General features: G+C 40.4%; 1 protein-coding gene across 1 annotated transcript in view; it reads left to right on the top strand.

Annotated features, from left to right (window-relative positions):
- Positions 1-5,657: 5,657 nt before the first annotated feature.
- Positions 5,658-26,933, top strand: part of LOC149787258 (uncharacterized) — a 98,515-nt gene continuing 77,239 nt past the window's right edge. Inside the window, exon 1 of the mRNA XM_089976079.1 lies at positions 5,658-5,799. Coding sequence (XP_089832205.1) covers positions 5,727-5,799 — 73 coding nt within the window. The 5' untranslated portion in view covers positions 5,658-5,726. The remainder of the gene's footprint in view (positions 5,800-26,933) is intronic.

Here is a 26,933-nt window from a genome sequence, read left to right as displayed (position 1 = left end):
ATATCATCGTGATATGTAATATCGATATTGCCGTTAAAGAGGGAAGTGAAGTATTATACAGACTGAACTCACTCTGTCCATGTAATGGTGTTCACTTTAGAACAGAAAATGAAAAGATATTACCTGGATTGTTTGCTCCAAACAAGTCAACCGGAAAGCAACAGATGCAATCTTTCAAATGAAATTTAACCTTGCTTAATAAATTATCCTTGAAAATTGAAGTGACATTTTGTCACTAAAATTAATTTACTACTAAACGGAAAACAACCCCTAAAGTACGGGGTAAACAGGTTATATGAGGACAAAATAACGTGTGAGGCACTATTTCCACAAGCAGAAAAGAATGTGAGAGGACAAAGGAATGTGGATGGAAATTTTTATTTTAAATATATTGAGGCATGCTGTAAAACATTCTTATTGACACTTGTGGTGTTTATACAAATACGTTAACAAGATTCCAGTTCCAATTCAAGTATACTTCATAATAAGGGCTGTTGGAAGGGACATAGAGAGGGATCAAGGGCCCTTGGGTAAGAAACACCCGGACATCTCCTAGTTCTTGCACACACAATTTGTTCTTCTTTATTCATAAAATTAAAAAGTGTTGTTCGGCCCAGCCACCTTATGGGCCCGGGGATATATCCCCGGTTGCCCCACCTCTTGCCGGCCTTGGCTATTGATAATGAGAGTAGACTTAATGGGTTTGTGGGTGTGGTATAGTCAAATATCATATATCAAACGTAATGAGTGTAAGGTCATAGATTATGAACACAAAAATCTGTCATTTAAATGTTCATGGACAATCTATTTTATGGAATATATATTTCCATGAGCTAAAATAGGCAATTTGATAATGTAATTTATGCATATGGGCAATAACTATTTATAGTACTTATGATGCTGGTCGTAATTTGAAAGCTGGTGAAATAAATAAAGCAGATTCATTAACTCTGGTGATTTTATTGGTGGATTTTATTTTATCGATCAGTAAGAATCTGCAGCAGCTTTGCTGGTGTCAACAATACAGAAGAAGAGCAAAAACGTAAAAAAAAATTTGAAACGGTGGCATTTGTATGAATATCAACGAGGTGTTAATAGCGACAACAGGCAGAGATTATATAAAACATAACATACACCTAATTTAGGAGTAAAAACAATGAATACATCATTAACAGTAGTGGTGTTTCCAATAATATTTTGTGATGAGGTGATAAGTGCTGATTTCATTGTAGTGAGAGAGTCAAGCTATAATCGCTGGATTGGCAGTGTTAGTGGTTCGACCAGATTGGGTGTCCTGACAGTAGTTCTAACAATACTGTTTGGTGTGATGCGGAGTGCCGATTGTTGTGGTAGCAACAGCGGCACTAGTAGTAGTGGTAGCTGAAGTAGTATTTGTAATTGTTGTAGTCATGGTCGTGGTAGTGGTGGTACCATTAGTAGAAAAGAAAAAGAAAGGAAAAAGGAGGAGGAGGATTTTAATTCACAGTAGCAGTATCTGGCAGACGGATAACTAGAAAGAAAGAAGGATAGATAGATAGATAGATAGATAGATAGATAGATGCAAATATTCGAGTTACTAAATTCAAATAAACAGTCATAGTTTTATTCTCATAATTTGATCCCTTTTGATTAGTTTATGTTATTTTATTTTAACTGGTTTAAACAAAGTACGTGACCTAGCGATAACATTTATTTTTATCCTTCAAATGTCCTTGAAATAATAATTCCATAACTCAGTCAGGTATGGAGTTACCTATTCAGTACCTAGCTAGCTTGTTGCTGCACGATTCAGAAATTATATGCATTAACTAGCCTTTCTTTTCATAGCGTCACGACTTTGCCTGGGAAGATACTAAAAAGTACATGTTGAAATGTCAACTTCCATATGATTCAGGAAGCTTACGGTTTGAGGGATTTATACAAATTTTGTAAGTATCATTTTTTATATGATTACTATACTACACAAATGCGCATTCATATTATAGGTGTTCATAAATGGGTGTTGGCCAGTTATCAGATAGGGTAAGTCTAACTACATACAAACTTAGCTATGTTACCCATGTTCACAATTACGGTAACTTCTATTTAGTCGATGTATTCTGCAAATATTAATCTGACCACATAAATAGGCATTCCTACTACCCGTGTTCACAGTTATGGAAGCTCATGTCCAGTCAGTGTATAAAATGCTACTGGAATGACATTACTTTCGATGGTATTTATTACCCACTATTTACATATAATACATATCATGGCTGAGTTACTTATAATCGTTTTGGTACAGATTTTAGTGGAGGACGGTGGTGATTCTAAGAAGCTCTCTGGTGTATACATTTTTTGAAATGACATTAATTTTGCAATTTTTATATTTTGTAGACAAATATTTGGGAGACTGAAAAATCTTTAAGATCATAATTTGCAACACAATCAGCCAGGTATGGTGTAATCTGTACGTTACCTAGTTTGTTCAACCATGCATCAAAAGTTCATTGCAGTGATTGGCGTGTTCGTTTAAAACGTCACAACTTTTCCTGGGAAGGTAGAAAATACATGTTGCCGAATGGGACCTGCCACATATTTAAAGAACCTTACATTTCAAGGGATTTATATAAATTTTTTAAGTATCAGTCTTCTTTCTCTGAATACTATATTAGACAAATGCACATTCATCTTACCTGTGTTCACAATGGGTGTGGGGTAGTTACCTGCCAGTATCAGTCCAACTGTATACAAACTCAGTCATATTACCCGTATTCATATTTACGCTAACTTCTGTCTAGTCAATGTTATTTTGAAAATATCAGTTAGGGGCCCCGAGTGGCCTAGTGGTCTCAAGTGCTCACTGTTCCAGATCATTGCCATCTCACCTCTGCGTGTTTTCTAGTGGGTACGTGATAAAGTTTGCAAGTAGATCTCGTGGGGTCGGTAGTTGTTCCCGGACTTTTCCTGGTTTCTTTGTCCACCAGTAATAATTGCTGTCATGTATGGCCAATCTTGTACCACAAACTTGCGTTAAACCCCATAACAACAACAACAAAATATCAGTCTGGTCTGACTACATAGATACGCATTCATGTAGCCCTTGTTCACAATTAAGAAAACATATCAACTATTAATGGAATGATATTACTTTCGGAGGTATTTGCTATCCAGTATTGACATAAATATAATGGTTGAGTTCAGATAACCATGAATAAACTTCCAATCGATTTGACAAAGACTTGAGTGTATGACGGCAGTGATCCTAATAAGCACTCTGGTGTATGCAATTTTGAAATGCCATTAATTTTGTAAGATTTGATATTGTGGAAACGCAAAGGAGTAATAGTATGGGTATGTAGTTTTATACGTTTTTTCTAGTTTGAAATCGCTAGATACTATTAATTGGTATTACAATAGATACAATAAATACATAGATAACATAGTATGGATAGGTAGTTTTATACATTCTTTTCTAGTTTTAAATCGCTAGATACTATTAATTAGTATTACAATAGATACAAGAAACATAAATAACTAAGTAATAAGACTATGATCCATCTCATTATTATGCGTGTGTTTAACTAGAAGTTTTTCTTAAATTATAATGGTTATTGTTTTTAAATATACGAACTGAATTGAAATTCTGACGTACGACACATTTAATTCGTAGCAATGTGGTAGAGTTTCTGGTGAATATCGTGTACGACAGATTTCATTGGTAACAATGTGGCACAGTTTCTATTGACTATCGTGTACGACACATTTCATTGGCAGTAATACGGTAAAGTTTCTAGTGACTATCATGTACGACACATTTCGTTGGCAGTAATACGGTACAGTTTCTAGTGACTATCATGTACGACACATTTCATTGGCAGTAACACGGTACAGTTTCGAGTGACTATCGTGTACGACTACTGGCGAATAGAAGCAGCTGAATATATACGACGGATTGCTTTCATTATTCATAAACAAATGCCCTGCATTTGAGAGAAGATTGTGTATGAAAATGTATGTATATAGTAATCTCTTGGTAGGCTTGTCGTTTGTATATAAATTTAGTTTCCTCTGACCTCTCTCAGCCCCATCTTCGGAAACCAAATTTCCGATATTTTAGCCGATCTACGCCTAGGCGGATGGATAAAATATTTGAGTGCATTGCCTCTGGTATCACGGTACCAATTGTTTTTCTATACACCTCAATGCTAATATTTTGTGAAATAAGTATATTTTGTGTCCTACCTCAGTATACATGTCACACACTGTCATAGAGAACAATGTTAGGTTGTCAACTTGACAAGGACAAAACCAGATACTCCACAGCATTTAAGAGAGATAGCTCTGTTGGAACTAGGCAGGGTTAAGCGTTATCTGGTCACAACAGCCACATTTTCAGCCATGTGTACCACATGTTTAAAAAATTATAAAAAATACAAAATATGATCTAGATAGGAATTAACATAATCTCACATGTTGCCAAGAGGCTTAACCTTTTTAAAGCGTAACAGAAAGTACAACTCCTATATAATACACCATTCACAGCTAGTGTTGTTCTTTATTTCTCAATGCAATGTTCCCTACACCTTAAGCTCCACCGACCTGGACTTGCGCAATTGGTACCGTTATACCATATATTAGCATTACGAGTTTCTTCCCTTAGTATGCATTGCAAACTCAACAGTAGCGTATAAAAGTGGCGGCAGCAGATGGTGTAGGCAACTGACTTCAAATGGATACTTTGTGGGTTTTAATATCGAACGGCTGACTAAATTCTAGAAAGAAGACATTGCAGGTGTATTTGACGAAACGGATGTATTCGTCCAAACATGGACCAGCAGCGGAAAATGGTTTATTTATGAATCCATTCCAGTTTTCTGCACCCCTTGTCTTGATAACTGAGGAACAGTATTCAGATTTGAAAATCTTTATTTTAACTGGCTGCGGTGACTTGTTATCGCATCCAGTGAAATTCACAGACCCGACTCAATGGAATATATGATTGATCCGCCAAGGCGTAAATAGGCTAACATATCTGAACATTGACTTACGAAGTAGATCTCATACCATGTTGGATCTAAAAGTTACTATGGTTGACTCACTCCATAATAACTAAAACTAATATTATCAAAAACGGGATAGGATATGTCATCGGAACTCCAAATAGGGGAAGGAAATGTCAGTGGAACTGAAATTATAATAAATTGAACTCAAGTGCTGTTAACCTGCTCAAAATGTCCAAGATGATGTCGGATGCTACATCATAATACAGTCTCTTTATCGCGTTCACATCATAATAATTCTGTCTTATAGATTGGAAATGTATAGACTCGAAAATAATTCATATCTTATATCTACATAAAGATTCGTGCTGGAGATTATTAATTAATTTGCATGTATATAGAATCGCTTTACAGTTAAATAGTGATTTCCTGCTGGAGATTATTAATTAAGTGGCTTTCTCACTTTGTTTGCAAACCAATAATACATAGTTTCAATGCGCATATGCATATAGTCCAGACTTAGATTTATAGTGCTAAGTAGTACATATTTAATTGATTCCTAAGACATTGTTCTTTTATATACAAGGGGATATCTCAATAAGTATTTCTAAATTAAATAGTAGTTATATAATGGATTTTGGCTGGAAGTTTGTTCCCTTTCTTTTGCAGCTGAGTCCAAACATTGGCAGTGTGTTAGGTTGACAATTCATTTCACCTAGATTCACAGTAAATTAAAACGTCACGATGGCCACTTCAGTATCACAATATGCTGCTTGCAGATTGGTCGAAGATAGGACTATGGAACTAGAAACGAAAGGTATGTGATAGATAAATTGAATATAACAACTTGGACACAGATAACATGATCTGGTCGAAGATAGGACTATGGAACTAGAAACGACAGGTATGTGATAGATAAATTGAATATAACAACTTGGACACAGATAACATGATCTGGTCGAAGACAGGACTATGGAACTAGAAACGACAGGTATGTGATAGATAAATTGAATATAACAACTTGGACACAGATAACATGATCTGGTCGAAGACAGGACTATGGAACTAGAAACGACAGGTGTGTGATAGATAAATTGAATATAACAACTTGGACACAAATAACATGGTCTGGTCGAAGATAGGACTATGGAACTAGAAACGGCAGGTATGTGATAGATAAATTGAATATAACAACTTGGACACAGATAACATAGTCTGGCCGAAGATAGGACTATGGAACTAGAAGGACAGGTATGTGATAGATAAATTGAATATAACAACTTGGACACAGATAACATGATCTGGTCGAAGATAGGACTATGGAAAACGAAAGGTGTGTGATAGATAAATTGAATATAACAACTTGGACACACATAACATGATCCACCCTAATCATTAAACACAGAAAAGTAACATGTAAATTCACCAGTGTAATGTCAATTATGTATATTAACCTCCACATGAACGTAATTTATTCCTTTTTATACGGCAAAAATTGTATCAATCTTATTATCATGATTGATGTAGCTTATTTCAATGTTACAACCACTTAATTTACTTTATAAATGTTCTCGTTTTCTAGAATATTGTTTGATATATTTTTGGTTTAAAATTTAAAAATCAACATTTTATTCTCCTGAATTTTATATTGTAGCACATTTATCTTTGAGCACACGCTTATCCCATCGAAACTTGTAAACAAATACACATTATCACTTAATAGTCACATTGCTTTTTTATGTTAAACTCGTAAAATATTTTCATCAGCTCCCCCCAAAAATATTTGAGTTTACACAATATTGTAATGAGTCATTATTATAATATGTATATTTTTTCCATTTATTTTTTTATTCTTCTACATGTAAAATGAAGAATATTATTCAGGTCTAGTAACTACAGCGTATTATTTTCATCAAAATCACTGATCAACGACGGGGAGAGAATGTAAATTTTATACCTATTCCTTCCGTGTCCAAGCTTAATATCATGTGTGGTGCTGGCTGATGACAAATGTGAGATAAATATATTTTGGGAACTGCAATCTCCACGGAGCTTGAATGAACAATCCGTTAATTATCAAATTGTAAATGATTGTGAACGGCACCTTTAAATCAAAGTAAAACATGACAGTACTCTTAATATATATGGTTATATATATTAAAAAATAAATCCGTGTACATATCATAGCCAGGTTAATCATAGTTATGAAAGTTCACCTATCAATATTAGAGAAAATATTTGATACTAAAAATGTTGATGAATTTAAGATACCGTATATAAGTAGTGAATGGGGTCACCCTAGGGACAATGGGAATTAGCATTAAAAACACCCTTGGGTCACTCTGGGGACTATGTAAATTTAACATTAACCACCCTGGGTCACTCTAGGGACAATAGAAATTTAACATGGGAAAAAAAGACATCCACTCTGGGCACAAGGGAATTTAACATTGGAGAAAGGAAATATCCATTCTAGGGACAAAGGCATTCGAACAATGGAAAAAAAAATATCGATTCTAGGGACAAAGGCAATTGAACAATGGGAGAAAAAAAAATAATATCCATTCTAGGGACAAAGGCAATTGAACAATGGGAGAAAAGAAATATCCATTCTAGGGACAAAGGCAATTGAACATGGGATTTTTTTTTAAATTAAAAAAATAAAAAATAAAAATAAAAATAAAAATTTTTTAAAAAAGGGGTAGGCAATGGAAAGTCATTCTCTTTTCGAGAAATGTGGGTGGCCCTGAAAAGGGCCTTTGGTTTTATGTTAATATTAACATAGACGGCATCTGTCACATCTTCTTCTTCTTAAACTCCTTCTAACTGCAGGTCCCTACACAAGTACCCTCTTGAGTCATCCTTGTCTTTCCATGTAAACTCTTCTCATCCATAGACTAGTATCTGTCCTATCGACAACAGTCCACTTGGACCGGACATACATGGGTATGTTCGTCCTGAACATCATTGTTGACACAAGGGTGGAAGATTGAACGTCGGTCCACATCTTGAGGCTCCGAGAACAGGTGAGTGATTGCGCTGAACTGCGCTTATTTATAGGGAGAGGAAGGATTGAAACGGATTGAGTTCATTAACCAATCCAAACACGCGTGACAAAATTCAGTCAGCCCGCATCCAATCTGAAGAGAGCAGTCTGTGACGTCACGTGGTCTATATAGGTTCGCTAGCGCCTGTGTGCAGTCAATCTATGTGACAGTGATTCAACATGACGGAAACTCAGAAAACGATTCACTGGGGTGCACCAGCAGTGGAGACCGCCCAAGGGAACCCGGACTTACTTTCAGAAGAGGTACATTGGGATTTTGTGGATTTTCTTACTTCGCAAGAATTTGTTCCGGAACCTTCGTCTCATTCTTCATTACCGCAAGTGGAGAATTTTAGACAGAGACAGAAAGAAGAATTGGAGAAATTTATGCAACGACAAAAGGAAGCGGAACAAGCTTTTCTCCTACAGCAACAGCAACAAGAAGAGGTAAGAAAAAACAACAACAATAAGAAGTAGCAGCAAAGAAACAAGAGGGTGAAAATCAAACGGCCACGGTACTGTTGCACATTTTAGCGGAGTTAAGAAGTCTGAAACAAATGTATCAGACTTCTTTATCACGACCGAAGAGAATACGACCTTCCCGAGCTAAACACGCCAACCCTGTGACTAAGCCTACCGTACCACCCTTAGTGATTTCAACCCAATCATCATCATCAGAAGTAGGCCTCGGCCGTGGCAAAGGCTTAAGGCAGTTAAAGTTGATTGCTTAAACTCACCCCTACACCAAACAAAAAAAGGCCCTTTTCAGGGCCACCCACTTCTCTCGAAAAGAGATAGCCTTTCAATTTGCCAATAACTCAAAAATCAACAAAAAAAAACATTTTACACTTATAGTACGTGTCTGTGTATGAGTGCGTGAGTGTAGCTTATTTAAAATCAAAACTCAAAGACACTTACCTTATATAATTAATGTATTCTTTTCTCCATAGTTACAATCCAATTCACAATTCACAACAGAACACTTTATAAATTACATTCACTTCTTCTGTTTCTTTTTTTACTCTCTCTTTTTTTTCAATTTCTTCACCGTCACAGTCTTTTCTTCCTCACTTTCTTCCCTTCTTCTTTTCTTCTCCTGTTTCTTTTTCTTCACCTGGCTGCTTTCTTCCTCTGAAGAATCTCTCTCTTCTTCTGAAGAATCCCTCTTTTCTTCTGACTCCTCTTCTTTCTTTTTTGGGCAATCTGGAGACCAATGTCCTTTTTCTTTACAATAATAACAGGTATCTTGACTTTTGTCTTTTCTAGCCCCTGTTTTTTTTTTTTCTTTTTTGACGGTCTGGACACTCTGAAGACCAATGCCCTTTCTTCTGACAGATATAGCAAGTATCTTGACTTTTATCTCGAAAGGAAGGAGAATAGTCCGTCGCCTGGTCTGAAGAGAATTTTCTAATGACCCCTCGCAAAGCTCTGATGAAACGTTCGATTTGGCTAGTCTCTTCCATCGTTGTGCTCGGTTTGAGAGTGAAATGAATAGTGAAAGGACAAGACACACACCCTTTTAAATACGCTGGTTTGCCATGACTATAAATTAGTCTATGGTGTTTAAACTTGAGTCATTTGACGTTTTGCACTCAAGATGAAACGATCCTATTCATTCGAGAAGAAAGAAGAAGAAAGTAGGAGGCAGAAACGTGATCTATCGCCTCGTACCAGAGCTGAAGTCTTGGCACAAGTTCATGCCAGTGATTTTGAAGAGGACATGAGTGAACCAGAATCCGAACCCTCTAAACAAAGTTCACTGCCCTTAGTCAACCCTGAAAAGTACTATTCCATTCGAGAGACGGAAAAGCGCTCCTCTAGAAAATTTAGAACCACGGCTTACACCTACACAGTGAAGTTTAAAGATTTCAAGTCCGACGTACCATTCGAGAAAGCAGAAGGGTTTATCACCGAGATGTGGGATTCTTTGTTCACCGCACTCAAGCGACAATGTCAACCCAAAGAAGACGATCGCTTGACACTATCCATAGATCACGACAGCTTGAAATCCCCTGTTTGGATCGAGTTTAGCAGACCCGCAGAACTAACCCCTTCCAAAGTCATGGACAAGATTCAACACGTACAACAATCTAATGATCAGTTTGGCATCACCGATGGTAAAGCCACACTGAAAATGGCCCACGTCTCTCCTCCTCAAGGGACTGGACGCAAAAAAAGGTCTTATTGGTGGACGACCTTCGCAACACCAAAACAAGTCTCGTCCGAATTAACAACCCTCAAGGCCAGATGTATTTAGCCCGAGCCATCGTGATGGGACGAACCTATGCCAACAAGAACGACACGGTAGAATGGAAAAGAGCCTGGGAGAATATTCGAAAATCGGACCAAGCCAAACAACGAAATGAAGCAGAACTCCTGTTACAACAAGCCGGACCGTCCAAAGACACGCCCTGTGGCATTCCTGAGATGCAAAAATTGCAAGATGTCCTAGCTCCATTGTACACCTTGAAAGTGCACCCTCAAGAAATGCGTGGACCTCTGTTGTTTCGAGAGAAAGACTTTAAGGATGGAAAATACATTCATGTCTATTATCACGATGACCATTTCGATACCATTACCACTATCACTGGATTCCTGGGATATGTTTATTATTGTGAGAAATGTGACTATGGCTATAAAAATCGAGAACAACACAAACATTGTGGATGGAAATGCTCAGGATGTTTGGCCTCTCCACCCTGTCTGAGCGAAGGACAAGAAAGAGTACATTGTCCTGCTTGTCTACGCACGTTTGTCAGCCCTGCCTGTTACCAACAACATCTGAAGACGCAAGGTTCACAGCACAAATGTGCTTGTCAACTCCTGAGATTGTGCCCTACTTGTGGACAAGGCTTACGTACCAACAGTACCAAGACACACGTATGTTCAGGAAAAAAAATCTCACATTTGTCACCACATCGTGGACTTGGAACACGAATGCTACGTGCAAAAATACCAACCCCCAACAGAGAAAGAGGACGGTCACAAGAAGAAAGGCAATTTCATCTTTTTCGATTTCGAATGCATGCAAGAGACCGGCATTCACATTCCTAATTTCTGCGTGGCTCATCGAGCGTGTGAGAAGTGCATTCAGGAACCTAACTTCAGTCATTGCCCTCACTGCAGTAAGATTCCCGGAGGGCGTTAAAAAATCTTTCGAGGACCGAACACGTTAGCCGATTTTGCCCAATGGGTCTTAGACCCCATCGACAAGACGTGGAGCCAAGAGGACATCGAACGTTACGGAGATTGTCATCGTCATGCCACAGTGATGGCTCACAATTTCTCCGGATACGATGGACAGTTTCTTTTGAGATACTATACGGAACAAGACACCGAACGTCCTAAAGTCACTTTGAACGGAGCCAAAATCATTTTCATGCAAGTGGGACAAGTGTAGTTTAAAGATTCGATGAGTTACTTGGCCATGCCTTTGAGTCGAATGCCTAAAACGTTTGGAATGACAGAAATGGCTAAAGGGTACTTTCCACACTTTTTCAATACGGAAGCCAATCAACACGCCGTTCTACCCCATTTACCTGAGGTTCACTATTACGACCCTGACAACATGCGTACCGAACAATGAGAAGCTTTCTACGCTTGGTACCAGGCTCACGCCTCGGACCCTTTCGACTTTCAGGAAGAAATGTTAAAGTATTGTCGTTCCGACGTGGACATTTTACGGCGTTGCTGTGGAAAATTTCGAGAACTGTTCATGGAACACGGAGGGGTAGATCCTTTGAAAGTAGCTTTCACCAATGCCAAAGCGTGTTCCTTAGTGTATCGACAACGATTCATGCCTGAAAACACCGTGGCTGTCATCAGTCCTCAAACGACCCACTTTGTCAAACGTCAATACTCGGTCAAAGCCCTACGGTGGTTACATTACTTGTGCGACAAGGAAGACAAGTGGATTCAGCATGCCCGCAACGGAGGGGGTGAAAAGACCATCGGAACGTATTCGGTCGATGGCTGGGACTTAGAAAACCCCAAGCTCGTATACGAGTTTAACGGTTGCTTATTTCACGGATGTCCCGTCTGTTACTCTGATCGTAGCACTAAAAATCAGTTTTTACAACGAACCATGGAAGACTTGTACCAGGACACTTGTCAGCGACGCCTAAAGTTGGAACAGGAAGGATACCAAGTGGTGGAAATGTGGGAACACGAATACGATCACCGTATGAAAACCGATCCCGAATTTAAACGCCTTGTGGAAAGTTACAAGCTGATGGACCCGCTGAACCCGAGGGATAGTTTGTACGGAGGAAGGACCAATGCCACCTGTTTGCTGTACCAAGCCGACGAAGAGAAAGGAGAAGATATCAAATACTTGGACGTGTGTTCGCTGTATCCCTACATGTGCAAATATTGTCACTTTCCTGCAGGGCACCCGCAATTGCTGACGGAACACATCGACCTGAAAAACATTCGACAATACGAAGGCTTGATCAAGTGTAAAGTTTTGCCTCCCACGGACTTGTACCATCCCGTCTTACCTCACCATTGCCAAGGCAAACTGATGTTTCCATTGTGCCGTACTTGTGCCGAAACGTGCAACCAAGACCAACCTTGTCAGCACACCCAGGAAGAACGGGCCTTGACGGGGACGTGGGTCAGCGTAGAATTGTTCAAAGCTCTGGACATGGGATACCAACTGTTAGAAGTGTACGAAATTTGCCACTTTCCCAAGACACAACAATACCACAAGGGTGACCCCAGTCAGAAAGGCATTTTCGCAGACTACGTGGATGCCTTTTTGAAACTGAAACAAGAAGCCAGCGGCTATCCGTCCTGGTGTCACACTTCCGAAGACGAAAAGACATTCAAAGAGAAATACTATGAACAAGAAGGTATCTCTTTAGACCACATCGAGAAAAACGAAGGCAGGCGATCATTTGTCAAAGTGATGTTAAATTGCTTGTGGGGTAAAATGGCACAACGCCCATGTTTACCCAAGAGGGAATATTTGACAGAACCTTCCCGCTACTTCCAGATGATTCACGACAAAACCAAATACATGAAACACGTGGACGTCGTTCGCGAGGATTTGATCTTGGTTAATTACGAAGAAGATCTGGACTTTGTACAAGACGACCCCTTTGGAAATGTCATCATTGTGGCTTACATGACAGCTCATGCTCGCTTAAAATTGTACGAAGCTTTAGAACTGTTAGGGGAACGTGTCCTGTACTTTGACACGGACAGTTGCATTTACATCGATCGACCGGGTCAGCAACACCCTAACATCGAAGGAGACCGTTTAGGAGCCTGGACAGACGAACATCCCGACGACAAGATTCTAAGTTTCGTCAGTGGCGGTCCCAAAAATTACGGCTACGAATACCGGGACAAACAAGAAGTGCACACGACGTGCAAAGTGAAAGGATTGACTCTGAATTATCGTACCAGTCGTGTGGTCAACTTTGGGGTATTGAAAGAAGCCTTGCAATCCGGAGAGGATGAACACTTTAAAGTGACCACCTATCAACCGAACAAGATTGTACGTTTACCCACTCACCACATCGTCAGTCGACCCTTGGAAAAAATCTATCATACCGTGTACCAGAAACGAGTGCGACTTCCCAATCATTTTACCTTACCGTATGGACACGTCGATATTGGTCTGCATATAAAAAGGAACCCTAGGCAAGATCGATAGTTCATTGTGACTACCAAGACCGAGCGAACAAGATGAATACTTTCAGAGAGACACAAAACAAGTTTAGACAGGCACAATTCAAGTGTGGGGCTTCTGAAATGAAATGCGATTGTGAGCCTTGCGACTTTTCAACCTGTGTTAGTGACAGTACCAGAAGAACCCGTCACCCAGGACAGGACTGTCGTGGACAGGCCTGAAAGACCCTTTCGGGAGGACACTTGTGTGACCTTACCCCCTATAGAACTGGTCAGAACATTACCCAAAACATGTTGTACAGACACTTGTGTTTATTCCACGTTGATGGTTATCATGTGCCTTTTATCGTTGTACTTAAGGTTTGGCTTTATGTATTTTTTGTCTTTCGTATTCATGTTTAAAACATTCAGTAAACGTGTTCTGAGAAAAAGTATATAAACTCTCGTCTTGCTTGTTTTCGTGTCACAAGTGACATTCCTAACACTATGGCTACCTCTGCTGTCTCTGCTCCCTCTTCCTCCACTGTCAAAGTCATCAACGAACACTTAGATCGTGCCAGTTGGGAGGATTTGCATCTTCGTCATCCCTTTAACATGCTCATTGCCGGACCTAGCAGTTCAAGCAAAACCGAATTCGTCAAACGTTTGATCGAACATAAACATCATTTGATCGATCGACCACCTCAGCGGATCGTGTGGTGTTACAAAGAGTGGCAATCGGCGTACAGCCTCTTGCGAGAAAGAAAGTCAAGGCGATTCCATCGTGTTTTGTGGAAGGCATTCCTAAAGAAGACGATGGCATCGCCTCTGACTCCCGTCAAACCCATTTGGTCATTTTTGACGACATGTTAGGAGAAGACGAAGAAGAAATTAAACTGTGGTTTATGCGCAAAGGGCATCACCGTAATGCCAGTGTCGTTTACATCACCCAAAATTTGTTTCAACAAAGTGAACCCCATCGCACCATCAGTCTCAATGCGCATTAAGTGATCTTGTTTAAAAGCCCTCGAGATAAATGGCAAGTGCAAGTCTTAGCCAAACAGTTAGGGACACCTTGGCTGACTCAGGCGTACGACGATGCCACTCAAACGTCACACACCTATTTACTCGTCGATTTGAAACCTACGACCCCCGAGGATTTGCGATTTCGTACCCACTTGTTTCACCACTGGGGCCAAGACGGAGGGCCTGTCCTGTACACGTTTCCGTCCTCGACTTAATTTCACTCCACAAAAAAATCTATAAAAACCTCAGACCCTTTTCGTCTGTCTCACACACAGTGTGAACATGACGTCCCTTCAGTCGCATCTTCCCGTCAAATTGATTCGTGCCTTGTATGGCATCAGTCGAGAAAAAAAATCCACAAACACGAGCTCGTGTCTTAGAAGCTAGTCTCAAAGAAGTCTTACGATGGTTCACGGTGACGGCACGTCAATTACTCCAAGGAATCATTCAGATTCCTCATCAAACCAAACGCTTTTTTGATCGAAACAAAGTCGCTTTGACCCAACTGGCCGATCCCCGCATCGACACTCAAACCAAAAAACAAATCATTTTGAAACCTGGAGGGAGCGGTACTCTAGGAGGGGTCATCATTCGCTCTCTCTTAAGATGGGATCCTAATGCCCCCAAACTTCTCCCCAAGAAAAAAGTCAAACGAAGCTCCAAGAAGAAGAATAAAAAGACCAGGTCCCCAAGGAGAACTTCTCCAGTGGCGGGACCCTCCTCTTACCAGACACCACCCCGGAAAAAGAAAAGAAGCCCCCAGAAAAAGAAAAGTCCACAGAAGAAAACTAGTCGCAAGAGAGGCACTTCGGCCAGGACGCAACTTTACACTCGCAAACCACGACCTGCCACGTCGGTGACCGTGTCTCCGGCAGCCTCAAGTTCATCCACTTCTCCGTTGATGACACCAAGAACTGAAGAGTACTTGGAGACGTTGATCACACCAAGAACTTCTCCGTTGATGACCCCAAGAAGAACTTCCCCAGTGGCAGGAACCTCCAATTTAGTGGCAGTGGCTGCTGCTCACAAAGTACCTTCTCCCATAATCAAAGTCCAAGAAAGATCGGGCATGTTACAAAGTTTACTGGATTTGTCCAAGCAAGAATTGGCTCGATTTAGTCCGTTACCTACCCCTGCACGACGTGTCATACCTGTCCTGATGTTGATACGACGTAAAGACAATCAGTGGCGACGCGTTCCAGTATAAAAAAAGGTGTGTGACCAAGTAGGGTATCAGTGTTTTTGGTGCTCCTGAAGACTCAAAGATGTCACCCTCCAGAAAACATCCCTCTTCTAAACAACCCCAAGGAAAGAAAAGGAAAGGACTGCCTCCTCGTTTAGTCAACCATGGGGACATGTTATCTGTCCTGTCCAAAGCTTCTCCACCTCTACGAAAAAAACTCATTCAGTCAGCCTCCAAAGAGGTCATCGATACCGTGTGCGAATGCTGTTTGAACGTCTTGAAAGGCACGATCCCTTTGTCCAAACACCAGAAACAATGCTTAGGCAAACATCGTCACGTTCTTCGCCAAATGGTTCAAAAGAAAATTCCCCTTCGTCAAAAGTAGAAGATGTTGGTCCAACGTGGAGGCATTTTACCCCTCTTGTTAGATCCCTTACTGAAAGGAGTCTTGGGAACCATGTTGGGAGGACTGGTGGGAGCAAGATAAAAAGGCCCTCGGAAGTCCCAAGATCTCAGAATCGACCCCTGACAACCCCATGGAAGGACGAAAACTAGCTTTAGTGCCTTACAAACGATGGATGGAATACCATCGTTGGCAAGAACAACGCACCCCGCATTTACCTCCCAATCCCAATTTGAGCGAGATGTCCCAGTTACAACACGAATTGCAGTCCTTGATGGATCGCCAAGATTTGTCCGAAACAGAAAAATCGCAAAAGTACGGTCAACTCTTGCAACGACTGCAACTCTTTCACCAGAAAGCTTTAGACGAAACAGCTCTACCCACTTTGAAAGACTTTAAGACCTTGATGAAAAGTCCAGCACCATCACCAGTACCACCACCACTACCAGTGACCAAGACAGAAAAAGGAGAAGAAGAAGAAGAAGGGTTTCAAACTCCACCAGAAAAAGTACGCAAGTTAACAACACCACCTACCTCCAGAATTGGATGGATTAAAAAGATGATGGTCACCCCTTCTTCATCACAAGAGAAAAAGAAAGTGAAGACAGAAGTGAAGACAGAAGTGAAACAAGAACCGATATCCCCCGCTCAGACATCCTCTTCTTCAACACCTATTGCCGGTCGCACACGCAAAGCATTGCAATCCAAGAAAATACCCCAAGAGAAAAAGAGTAGCATCCTCCAAGAGTGGGTGTCTTATTAACACACAAACACAAAAAAAATGGAAAAGTCTTAGCCAGCATTTACTACGATCCCTCCCATCCTGCAGGTTACGCAGGAGTTCAAAAATTGTATCGTGCTGCCAAAACTCGACTGAAAAGTCTCCGTTTACCTCAAGTGCAACGATGGTTACAAGAACAAGCTACCTACACTTTACACAAACCCATTCGACGCAAGTTTGCCAGAAGTCGCACCCGAGTGGAAGGCATCGATCATCAATGGCAAGCCGATTTAGCCGATGTCTCTAATTTGATCAGCTACAATCGCGGCTACAAATATTTGTTTTGTGTCATCGACGTCTTTTCCAAATTTGCCTGGGTCATCCCCTTGACTTCCAGATCGAGCAGCGAGTTAGTGCGAGCCCTGCAACGAGTGTTGAAACAAAACGGTCGTCACCCTCTTCGATGGCAAACGGACAAAGGCACCGAATTTCTGAACCAAGCTTTCCAAAAAGAATTAAAGAAACGTGACATTCATTTTTTTACCACCGAGAATCCAGAAACCAAAGCCAGCATCGTGGATCGTTTTCAACGCACTTTGAATGAACGCATGTGGAAATATTTTGCGCATCACCACACTCTGAAGTACATCGACATCTTACCGCACCTGGTGCAAGCGTACAACCAATCTTACCATCGAAGCATCGGACGTGCCCCGCAAGAAGTGACTCCCGAGAACGAAGTGTTGGTGTTTGAGCGTCTGTTTGGTACGTCCCCGACGAGGGCTGTCCCCAAGAAAAGTGGAATGTTGGCCGTAGGAGATTGGGTGCGCATTGGCAAAACCAAACGCACTTTCGACAAAGGTTACTTACCTAACTGGACAACCGAATTGTTTCGTTTCACTGGACGAGTGTGTGGTCGTCATCCTGCCGTCTATAAATTGGAAGACATGAACGGAGAAGTGCTCAAAGGAACGTTTTATTTGCCCGAGTTACAACGTGTCACCAAAAAAGAAGACGACGTGTACGACATCGAAAGCATTCTCGAACGCAGAACCCGTAAAGTGGGCAAACGACGTGTCAAAGAAGTCAAAGTACGTTGGAAAGGATATCCACCCAGTTTTGATTCTTGGATCGACGCTTCGCAAGTCATCGACTATAAAAAGAAGTGACCATCATGCCCTTTCACACAGACGCAGCTACATCGACCACTCCTTCACCCAGTTCTTCTCTGCAAGATTTACAAAAACAACCCTTGTGGGTGTGGTGTGGAGAACGTTTGCCTAAAACGCAAATCGTCTTTTTCTGCCAAATCTTCGTGGTGTATTGTGTCATCGGGGCAGCCATTGCCAATTTGAGTTTGCAACAAGGAGACAAACAATTGTGGACCATTTTATTGAGCAGTTGCATCGGTTACCTGCTTCCCAATCCCTCCTTGAAATTCTCTTCCAACGGGAACCAAGGAAACCTTGTGTCCAGTGCCAGTGCCAGTCACCACTCCAACAACAACCAGAACCCCATTTTGGGCGGAGACACGCCTCTGACATCCAGTAACCCCTCGGACAGCCACAGAACTCTGGAATTATGAGTCACCAAAACCAATTTTACTTAACCTTACCCAGTGACAGTTCCATGGAGGTGTTTCCCAACAACACGTTGTGCTGTTACACGGCCAAATTACCTCAGACCATCCCCTTAGATCACGAAGCCCATTGGGAAGTGGCTTTAGTAGAAATCATTCACCCGACCCAAGTCCTCAATGTCCTTCCCAATCAAAATGTTTTTGATGTAGAAGTTCATGACGAACAATTGCAACAGTACTTGGATACCTATGGCAAATATGACAAGAAAACCCTTGGCACAAAAAATCAAAAGTACACCACCTATCACTTGTTCATTCCTCCAGGCTATTATTTTAGTGGTCAACATTTGGTCAGCACCATAACCTCCAGATTTAATGCCGTGTTTCTGAAAGCTTTGGAAAGTGTCAGAAAAGTGTCACCATGGAATACCACAAAGCAGCTCGTCGCTTCTTGATGAAATTTGACGGGAGTAAAATCCTGTCCATTTTATTTTGTCCTGAATTGTTTGACATGTTGGGCGGAGACATGGACATGAGAATGGCCATGCTCAAGAAAAACGAATTACCAATCGTTTACGACAACGAGTCTTTTAGCAAGTTATTTCGTGCCCCGGTAGAACTGAACCAAGGACTGAATTTGATGTTTGTGTACTCCGATGTGGTGGAGTACAACATGGTGGGACACACCTCCGTGCCGTTACTGCGTGTCATTCCTTTCAAAGTGGATTCTGCCAAGGTCACTGACGAGGAAGGTGGAAACACTTATCACGTTCACCGCGAATTTGTCCATCCTCACTATTTGCCGGTCAGCAAGTCGTATTTGGACACGGTCAACATTGCTATAAAAGGAGATCTGGGACAAAATACTTCATTCACCAAAGGAAAAGTCACGGTGAAACTCCATTTTCGAAAACGGTTCTCTCACGACTCGTAAGTCATGTATCCAGTGTACCGAGGGGTTGCTCGACAGCGAGGACACGGTTTAGGAGATATGTTAAAATCGGCTTTTCGTTCGGTGGCCCCGGTGTTGAAACCGATGGTGACACGCGGATTGCACGCCTTGAAAGATGCGGCACTGACGCAAGGCAAAGAATTTCTCCAAAATGTCATCATCGACAAACAAAACCCTAAAGAAGCCTTCATGAGGGCAGGCAAAAATGTCTTGCTGCAAACGGGCAAAGACCTTTTGGACCGACGCGAAACACCTATAAATGCCCTGCACGCTACCGAGTCAAGCATTCAGCAAGGACAAGGCAGAAAGAGACGACGAAGAAAACACCCTTTCACCAGACTTCACACTTCTAAAGCAAGAAAGACAAAGAAAAGAAGAACCGTTCGAGACTTAGACGTTATCGATTATTGAGACACAGAACAAAATGATGCACCGAGAGTCTTGTGCTTGTTCCAAGTCGGAACTGGATCTCTTTGCCATGCCCCCTACCATGATGACGATGCAAGAATCTCAGTGGGTCGAATTTCATCCCGTCTCCTCTTTGACGGAATCAGCTCCCATCGAGTTTGAAATCAAAGGACAACTCGAAGATTACATCGATCTGAATAGCAGTTACCTGTATTTGAAAGTGAAAGTGATCAAAACGGACAACACCAATCCAGGAGGCGATGCTAGAGTAGCTCCTGTCAACAATTTCATGCATTCCTTGTTCATCGAAGTGGACTTGTACTTGAATAACAAACTGGTCAGTAGCAGCATGGATACTTACCCATATCGTGCCTACTTGGAAGATCTCTTGACGTACGGAAAAGAAGCCAAGAATACTCATCTGGATGCTTGCGTGGTATGGATACCTGACACAGCAGGTGTAGGCACGTTTAGCGACACAGTCCTGACAGAAGATGACAATCCTCACAATGTGGGGTTTAACGACCGTCGTAAGAAAATTCTGCAAGGGCGAAGTTTAGAACTGATGGATCGTTTGCATTTGGACATGTGGTTACAAGAAAAGTATTTGCTGAACGGGGTGGATATCCGTCTGAGACTGAATCGTAGCAGTGCCGCTTTCCATTTGATGGCCCATGCCAACGAATACAAAACTATCATTCAAGAAGCCCGACTTTACGTGCGTCGTGTGGAATTGTTACCTAAAGTGGGAAACGACGTCAGTCAGACGTTGAGCAGAACGACCGCCAAGTATCCGATACGACGCGTAGAAGTGAAAACGTTCACCATTTCCGCTGGACAGCGATCTATGATCGAAGATCATCTGTTCCAAGGACAGTTACCCAAGCGTTTGATTGTTGGCATCGTCAGGAATTCAGCCTTCAACGGAACCCACGATCAAAATCCTTTTGAGTTTCAACATTACAATGTGTCCAAGATCGAAGTCAGTCGCGACGACAAGACCTTGTGTACCCGACCCTTTGAGCCCAACTTTGGTGTCGCAAAGAATTATTTGAGATCGTACTTGTCCCTGTACGAAGCCACGGGACAGTTAGGAACCAACAACAGTCACGGTATTTCGTACGACGATTATGCAGGAGGCTATGCTTTGTGGGGTTTTGATTTCACTCCAGACCAAGGCAACGACAAGGGACATTTTCACCCTATAAAATCGGGCCAGATTTGTGTGGAACTTCAGTTTGCAAATCCACCTCCAGATCACACAGTGAACGTCCTCCTGTATGCAGAATTCGACAATACCATAGAAATCAACAGTTTGAGAGAAGTCATTCTAGACTATTGAAGCCATGGAAGACTGTTATCCCTCTTTGCCTAGTGGAGAAACTTTAGACATGAAATGTGAGGAGACTGTGGAAGAAGTTATCATGATGAAGTCGAGATGGCCAGAACAAGAAGCCCATTTAGTCTCCTGTTTTGCCAAACACTTGACCGAAAAAATGACGGAATTGATAAAAAAAATTGCTATGGATGTCAAAACGATCATCCCAGTCAAATTCAACACGATAAATACCTGATGCTGAGTCAAGAAGAAAAACTGGACGAGTATCTGGACGAAGCTTGGAGTCTCATCTCGGACGAAGTCGTGTGGCATCAGTGGTATAAAGACTTGCGTGAACATTCTTGTCCACCATTAACCACTCAAGAGATCCATCGTATCGAAGCTCTCCTGAATCAGAGTGAGGAGACGAAACGAAGAAACGGTTATTTGTCAGACATTTTCAAGCAAGAAGTCAGGATCGAATTGATGACTTATTATTACCTGTGAAGAAGAAAAAAACATGGATACCTGGGAACTTTATTACCTTTTGAACCACAGTTCGTACACGGCTTGGAATCCTGTCGTCTGTGCTAAAGATGAACTCCCTCATCGCAAACCTCAAGACCATCAAGCTTATGTCATCAACACGGACGACAGTCATCTCCCAGGAACCCACTGGGTAGCCGTCTACTTTCCTCAAGAAGGATGTGTGGAATATTTTGATTCGTACGGATTGCCCCCTTTGGAAGACGATATCATCGACTTTATGAGAAGAAATGCTCAGACCACCCGATTCAATAATGTGAAATTACAAGGCACAGATTCCTTGGTGTATGGACAATATTGTGTGTATTTTCTGCATCATCGCAGCTTGGGCTATTCCTTAGAACATTTAGTAACTCATTTTGATCCTCGTTCATCTTCAAGAAACGATGTGAAAGTAGATCGATGGTTTTGTGACCATTATGCTTATCTTTTATCTCAAGCTAGGAAACGTAGTGTCCATCAATGGCCTAATGACTTCCAACAGTGGAAATCACAATTTCATTCACAACGTTGTCAGCCCTGTTTAAAGTAGTGTGAATTGAAAAAAAACTGTTTGTGATTTGAAAAAATTGTTTGAGATTTGAAAAAATTGTTTGAGATTTGAAAAAATTGTTTGATGTTATATTGTTGGATTATTGTTAAAAAATGTTAGAGTTGTTGGTTAGTGTTAAGTGATTTTGAATAAGAAATGTTGTGTTTTGAAAAAAAATGCCTTTGTGGTTTGTTTGGCTATAAGAATGTTGATTCATGCTCTTTGACTTCTTACTATCCCTCTCATGACACTCATTGAAGGTTGCGGCTCGAAAAAACCGTGGAGGGATGTTTTCCTTCACGTCCGCGCTTTGACTTTAAGAACCGGGGGTAGTTTCCAGTCAAACCATCCATTGTCGACTCATCCTCCTACGAAGATGTGCTCCAAACTAGCTAAGCTAAACGAAATCTACGTGAATTTGCACAGGGTCAGACACAGTCTGATACCGAAGCCAGAAGAGATAGAGAATGTGAGAATGCTAAAAGTCACTGAAGACCTGATAGAGACAGCAGCAACAGCAACAACAACAGCAGCAGCAGCAGCAGCAGGAACCTGAACCTGAGAGAGGCTTTGTCGATTGTCGTATCGGCACCAAAGAGTTCTTCTTCTCTTTCCGAAGAAGCAGACCTATCGTCAGAAAGTCTATCCTCAGAGGTCGTCGCATTCTTAGAAACTAAAAGATTGCCATAACAAACAAAAAAAAAAACAAAAAAAAAACCAGCCCTTTTCAGGGCTACCCCAGTACTCTAGAAAAGAAATAACAATCGATTTGCCAATGTGTGTAGGTAGAGTAGTGTGAATATAAACACTAACTCTTTTTTTATAGTGAGAGGGTATGTGTTTGTGTATAGGATTGTGTGTTTGTAAGTGCTCGCGTAAGTTGGTGTGGATAGTAGATTAAGATCATGTTTTTGGCTGTTTGAGGTGTGGGGAGAGTAGATTTGGGGTTTGATTGCTTTGCGTATGTGGATAGTATATTGAAGTGATTAATGAAAGTTTTTTTAAAATAGTAATGGGTAGTATAAAAAAGTGAGTGTTTCTTTTAGGTCCGCGCGTTGTTTTGGTCATGATCTAGGTAGATCAATTTTGTTTTAAGGGGACGTTTTCCATCACGTCCGCGCTTTCAGTATAATTGAAACTCGCTGGGCAGTCTAGCTACCCATGTTGATTGATGAAGAGAATGAATACCAGAATTGTAAAGCTTCTAGAACTCCAGATGCACCTGGAATATGCCAGGCGCATACTAAATGAACTGGCCGCGGAGGCTATTGTCGAAGAGGGAAGGATGAGAGAGGAGGAGGAAAAGGAGAGAAGAAATTTCAGAATCCCAGAGACAGAAAATTGGGATTCTGAAGCCACATATCCCGCCTCTGCTCTCCCCCAAAAAAGAGTGAAAAGAGACTGGGGAAGAAGATGTGTGTATGGCGCCAGGCCAGGAAGGTGCCAGCATTAGATAAGTGCATCTGGAGTTAAAAACCAACAGCCCTTTTCAGGGCTATCCAATACTCTAGAAAAGAAATAACAATCGATTTGCCAATGTGTGTAGGTAGAGTAGTGTGAATATAAACACTGACTCTTTTTTTATAGTGAGAGGGTATGTGTTTGTGTGTTTGTGTTTGTGTGTTTGTGTTTGTAACCGCTCACGTACGATTGTGTGGATAGTAGATTATGGGTTTGTTTATTGTTTCTTAGCGTATGTGGAGAGTATAGTTTGGGTTTTGTAACCGCTCACGTACGATTGTGTGGATAGTAGATTATGGATTTGTTTATTGTTTCTTAGCGTATGTTTGTGTTTGTGTGTTTGTGTTTGTAACCGCTCACGTACGATTGTGTGGATAGTAGATTATGGATTTGTTAAATATTGCTTCACTTATGTGGATAGTATATTATATGAAATGAGAAAGTAGTGGATGTTTTCCTTCACGTCCGCGCGTTGTTTGGTCATGATCTAGGTAATATCAATTTTGTTTTAGGGGATGTTTTCCATCACGTCCGCGCTTTAACTATAAAGTTAACAGTTTAGCCATTAGAACCCATTCCACGGAATAAAGACAAAGAAAATGGTGGTAGCAACAGCGTTACTGAATCATTTGATAGGCATTTATTATTGGATAGTAGATGTTACGTTTGTCATGGAAAAGATAGAGAAAGAATTCAAATTAGAAAGGTGTCTCGACTGTTTTAATAATTTGAAGGAAGCAAAGGAGATGGTAACAGGAATGATGGAAGAAGAGGAAAAGAGACTGAGAGGATTGATTGACCCGCCTTATATAAGAGTGGGAAGTTTAAAGGAAGCACTTGAAAATGTCATCGAAGTCAGGTGCTTCTTAGAAAAGATATTGAATTGGACGGAGTGGCGATACGTAAAATGGGGGTTGGACCAGCTGACAAAAACGGAAGAAGTAATGAGGAAAGTGATGACGGAAGAGGTAAAGAACATCAAAGAAAAGTGGACTAAGGAAAGAAAAGAAGAAGAAAATAGAAAGAGAAAAGAAAGCTTTGAGAAACTCAACAATAACTGGATACGAATACAGGAGAAATTCCGAGCGATAGGTCATCCTGACTGGATGCCTGAATCAGAAATAAAGAAGAAGACAGGAATAATGGCAAAAGTTAGAAGATGGCTACAGAAGTGGAGGAAATAAAAGAAGATGATGATGAAACCAAAGGCCCTTTTCAGGGCCACCCACATTTCTCGAAAAGAGAATGACTTTCCATTGCCTACCCCTTTTTAAAAAAATTTTATTTTTATTTTTATTTTTTATTTTTTCTAATTTTAAAAAAAAAATCCCATGTTCAATTGCCTTTGTCCCTAGAATGGATATTTCTTTTCTCCCATTGTTCAATTGCCTTTGTCCCTAGAATCGATATTTTTTTTTCCATTGTTCGAATGCCTTTGTCCCTAGAATGGATATTTCCTTTCTCCAATGTTAAATTCCCTTGTCCCAGAGTGGATGTCTTTTTTTTCCCCATGTTAAATTTCCATTGTCCCTAGAGTGACCCAGGGTGGTTAATGTTAAATTTACATAGTCCCTAGAGTGACCCAAGGGTGTTTTTAATGCTAATTCCCATTGTTCCTAGGGTGACCCCATTCACTACTTATATATATATATATATATATATATATATATATATATATATATATATATATATATATATATATACAATTTATGATATCATAAATCAATTTACGAGAACACATGTTCACATTTTTGTTATCAGAAATAGAATACTTTTTTGATATCGTAAAATAATATATCATAACTTCGATTAATTGATATAACAAAAAATTAACTGTATTTAAACGAATAAATCTAGATTATAAAGTTATGTTACCAGCATGATATTCTTTAAAATATCAAGCTCGGAATGAAATAAAAGAATTTATTTATTTATTTATTCTTCACTTATATCAAAGTTTTTTTGTGTCCACAAGTATTGTCTTGGAAAGCGAAAGCAACTAAATGACTAGTTCAAGTCTACGAGATCAATGGTAGATAAACTGCAACTACGATAAATAACTTCCTAGATCAATATGCAGAGAAATTCGTTATATATATATATATATATATATATATATATATATATATATATATATATATATATATGTGTGTGTGTGTGTGTGTGTGTGTTCTTTTATGAAAAAGGTCTATTGCATACAACTTTAAAACTTCTCAAGCTATTAGCAAAGTCGTGTATACCACAAATCTTCATAATTATATGGATAATTTTAATATTTTATTTCTGAAATAAAAATAAGGATAAGCTCCATTCTCATGAAAATGAAAAAATTGAAAAACGGAACCCGTTTTCAGAACCAAGATCGTGAATTATAGGACATTCTGTAGCCAGATAGATCTGGCCGTCCTCCTCCATTTCACAAAGTAAAACAAGTGTAAGTACGAATGGTCTTAAGTTTGAAGCATAAGAAAATCTTTCAAGTTTCACAAACATATTTCTTCAGAAACTTTCGTACGTCTAAAAAAAGAATTTGAATGTGCCCTTCTTTCGTGTGAAGACTATGTGAATGAGTATACGTGCGGATTTATTTTTAGAAAAGGGAATACCCGACCATCTTCAATCATGATATGACTGACAAGATGTTCTTGGACAAGAGACTTTACTCCATTTGTCTCCGTATTATATCTGTCACTGTAGATGGCATTCTGATTACATATACGCACTCTCCAACGCCAACACCCCATTCTCGGCAATTCAAGATCCGAAACTTTCCTTGTTTTCTACCCATCCTCTTGAAACATGATACCCAGTGTGATAATCCTTTCTTAATCAGTTTAGCAATTCAGAATACAAGAACAGGAGAATGACGGACACACGGAAACGAAAATCAATTTTTGCGAAGTCACTTTACCCCAATTGTTTGAGCATTAAATAAGCTACTTGTGTTGCTGTACGTAAAAGCACCAAATCAAACTACCTAAATATCTAGCCAAACGTGCAGATGGTTTTGAAAAAAGAAAGTTCACTTACCTTTAATTTGCTACACAATATCATTTTCTGGTGGCAAACAAATATGATCATAATGAAGAAGAAAGAGAAATGGAACATTGCTTTTCGCACAATTTTTTATATATATTTGAAACAATGGTGCACACGTCAT

This window comes from Sinohyriopsis cumingii, chromosome 12 (assembly GCF_028554795.1).
Source record: "Sinohyriopsis cumingii isolate HCF-2022 chromosome 12, ASM2855479v2, whole genome shotgun sequence".
Taxonomy (NCBI): Eukaryota; Metazoa; Mollusca; class Bivalvia; order Unionida; family Unionidae; genus Sinohyriopsis; species Sinohyriopsis cumingii.
The sequence above is the reverse complement of the archived record's forward strand: the minus strand, read 5'-3'. Positions and strand labels throughout refer to the sequence as shown.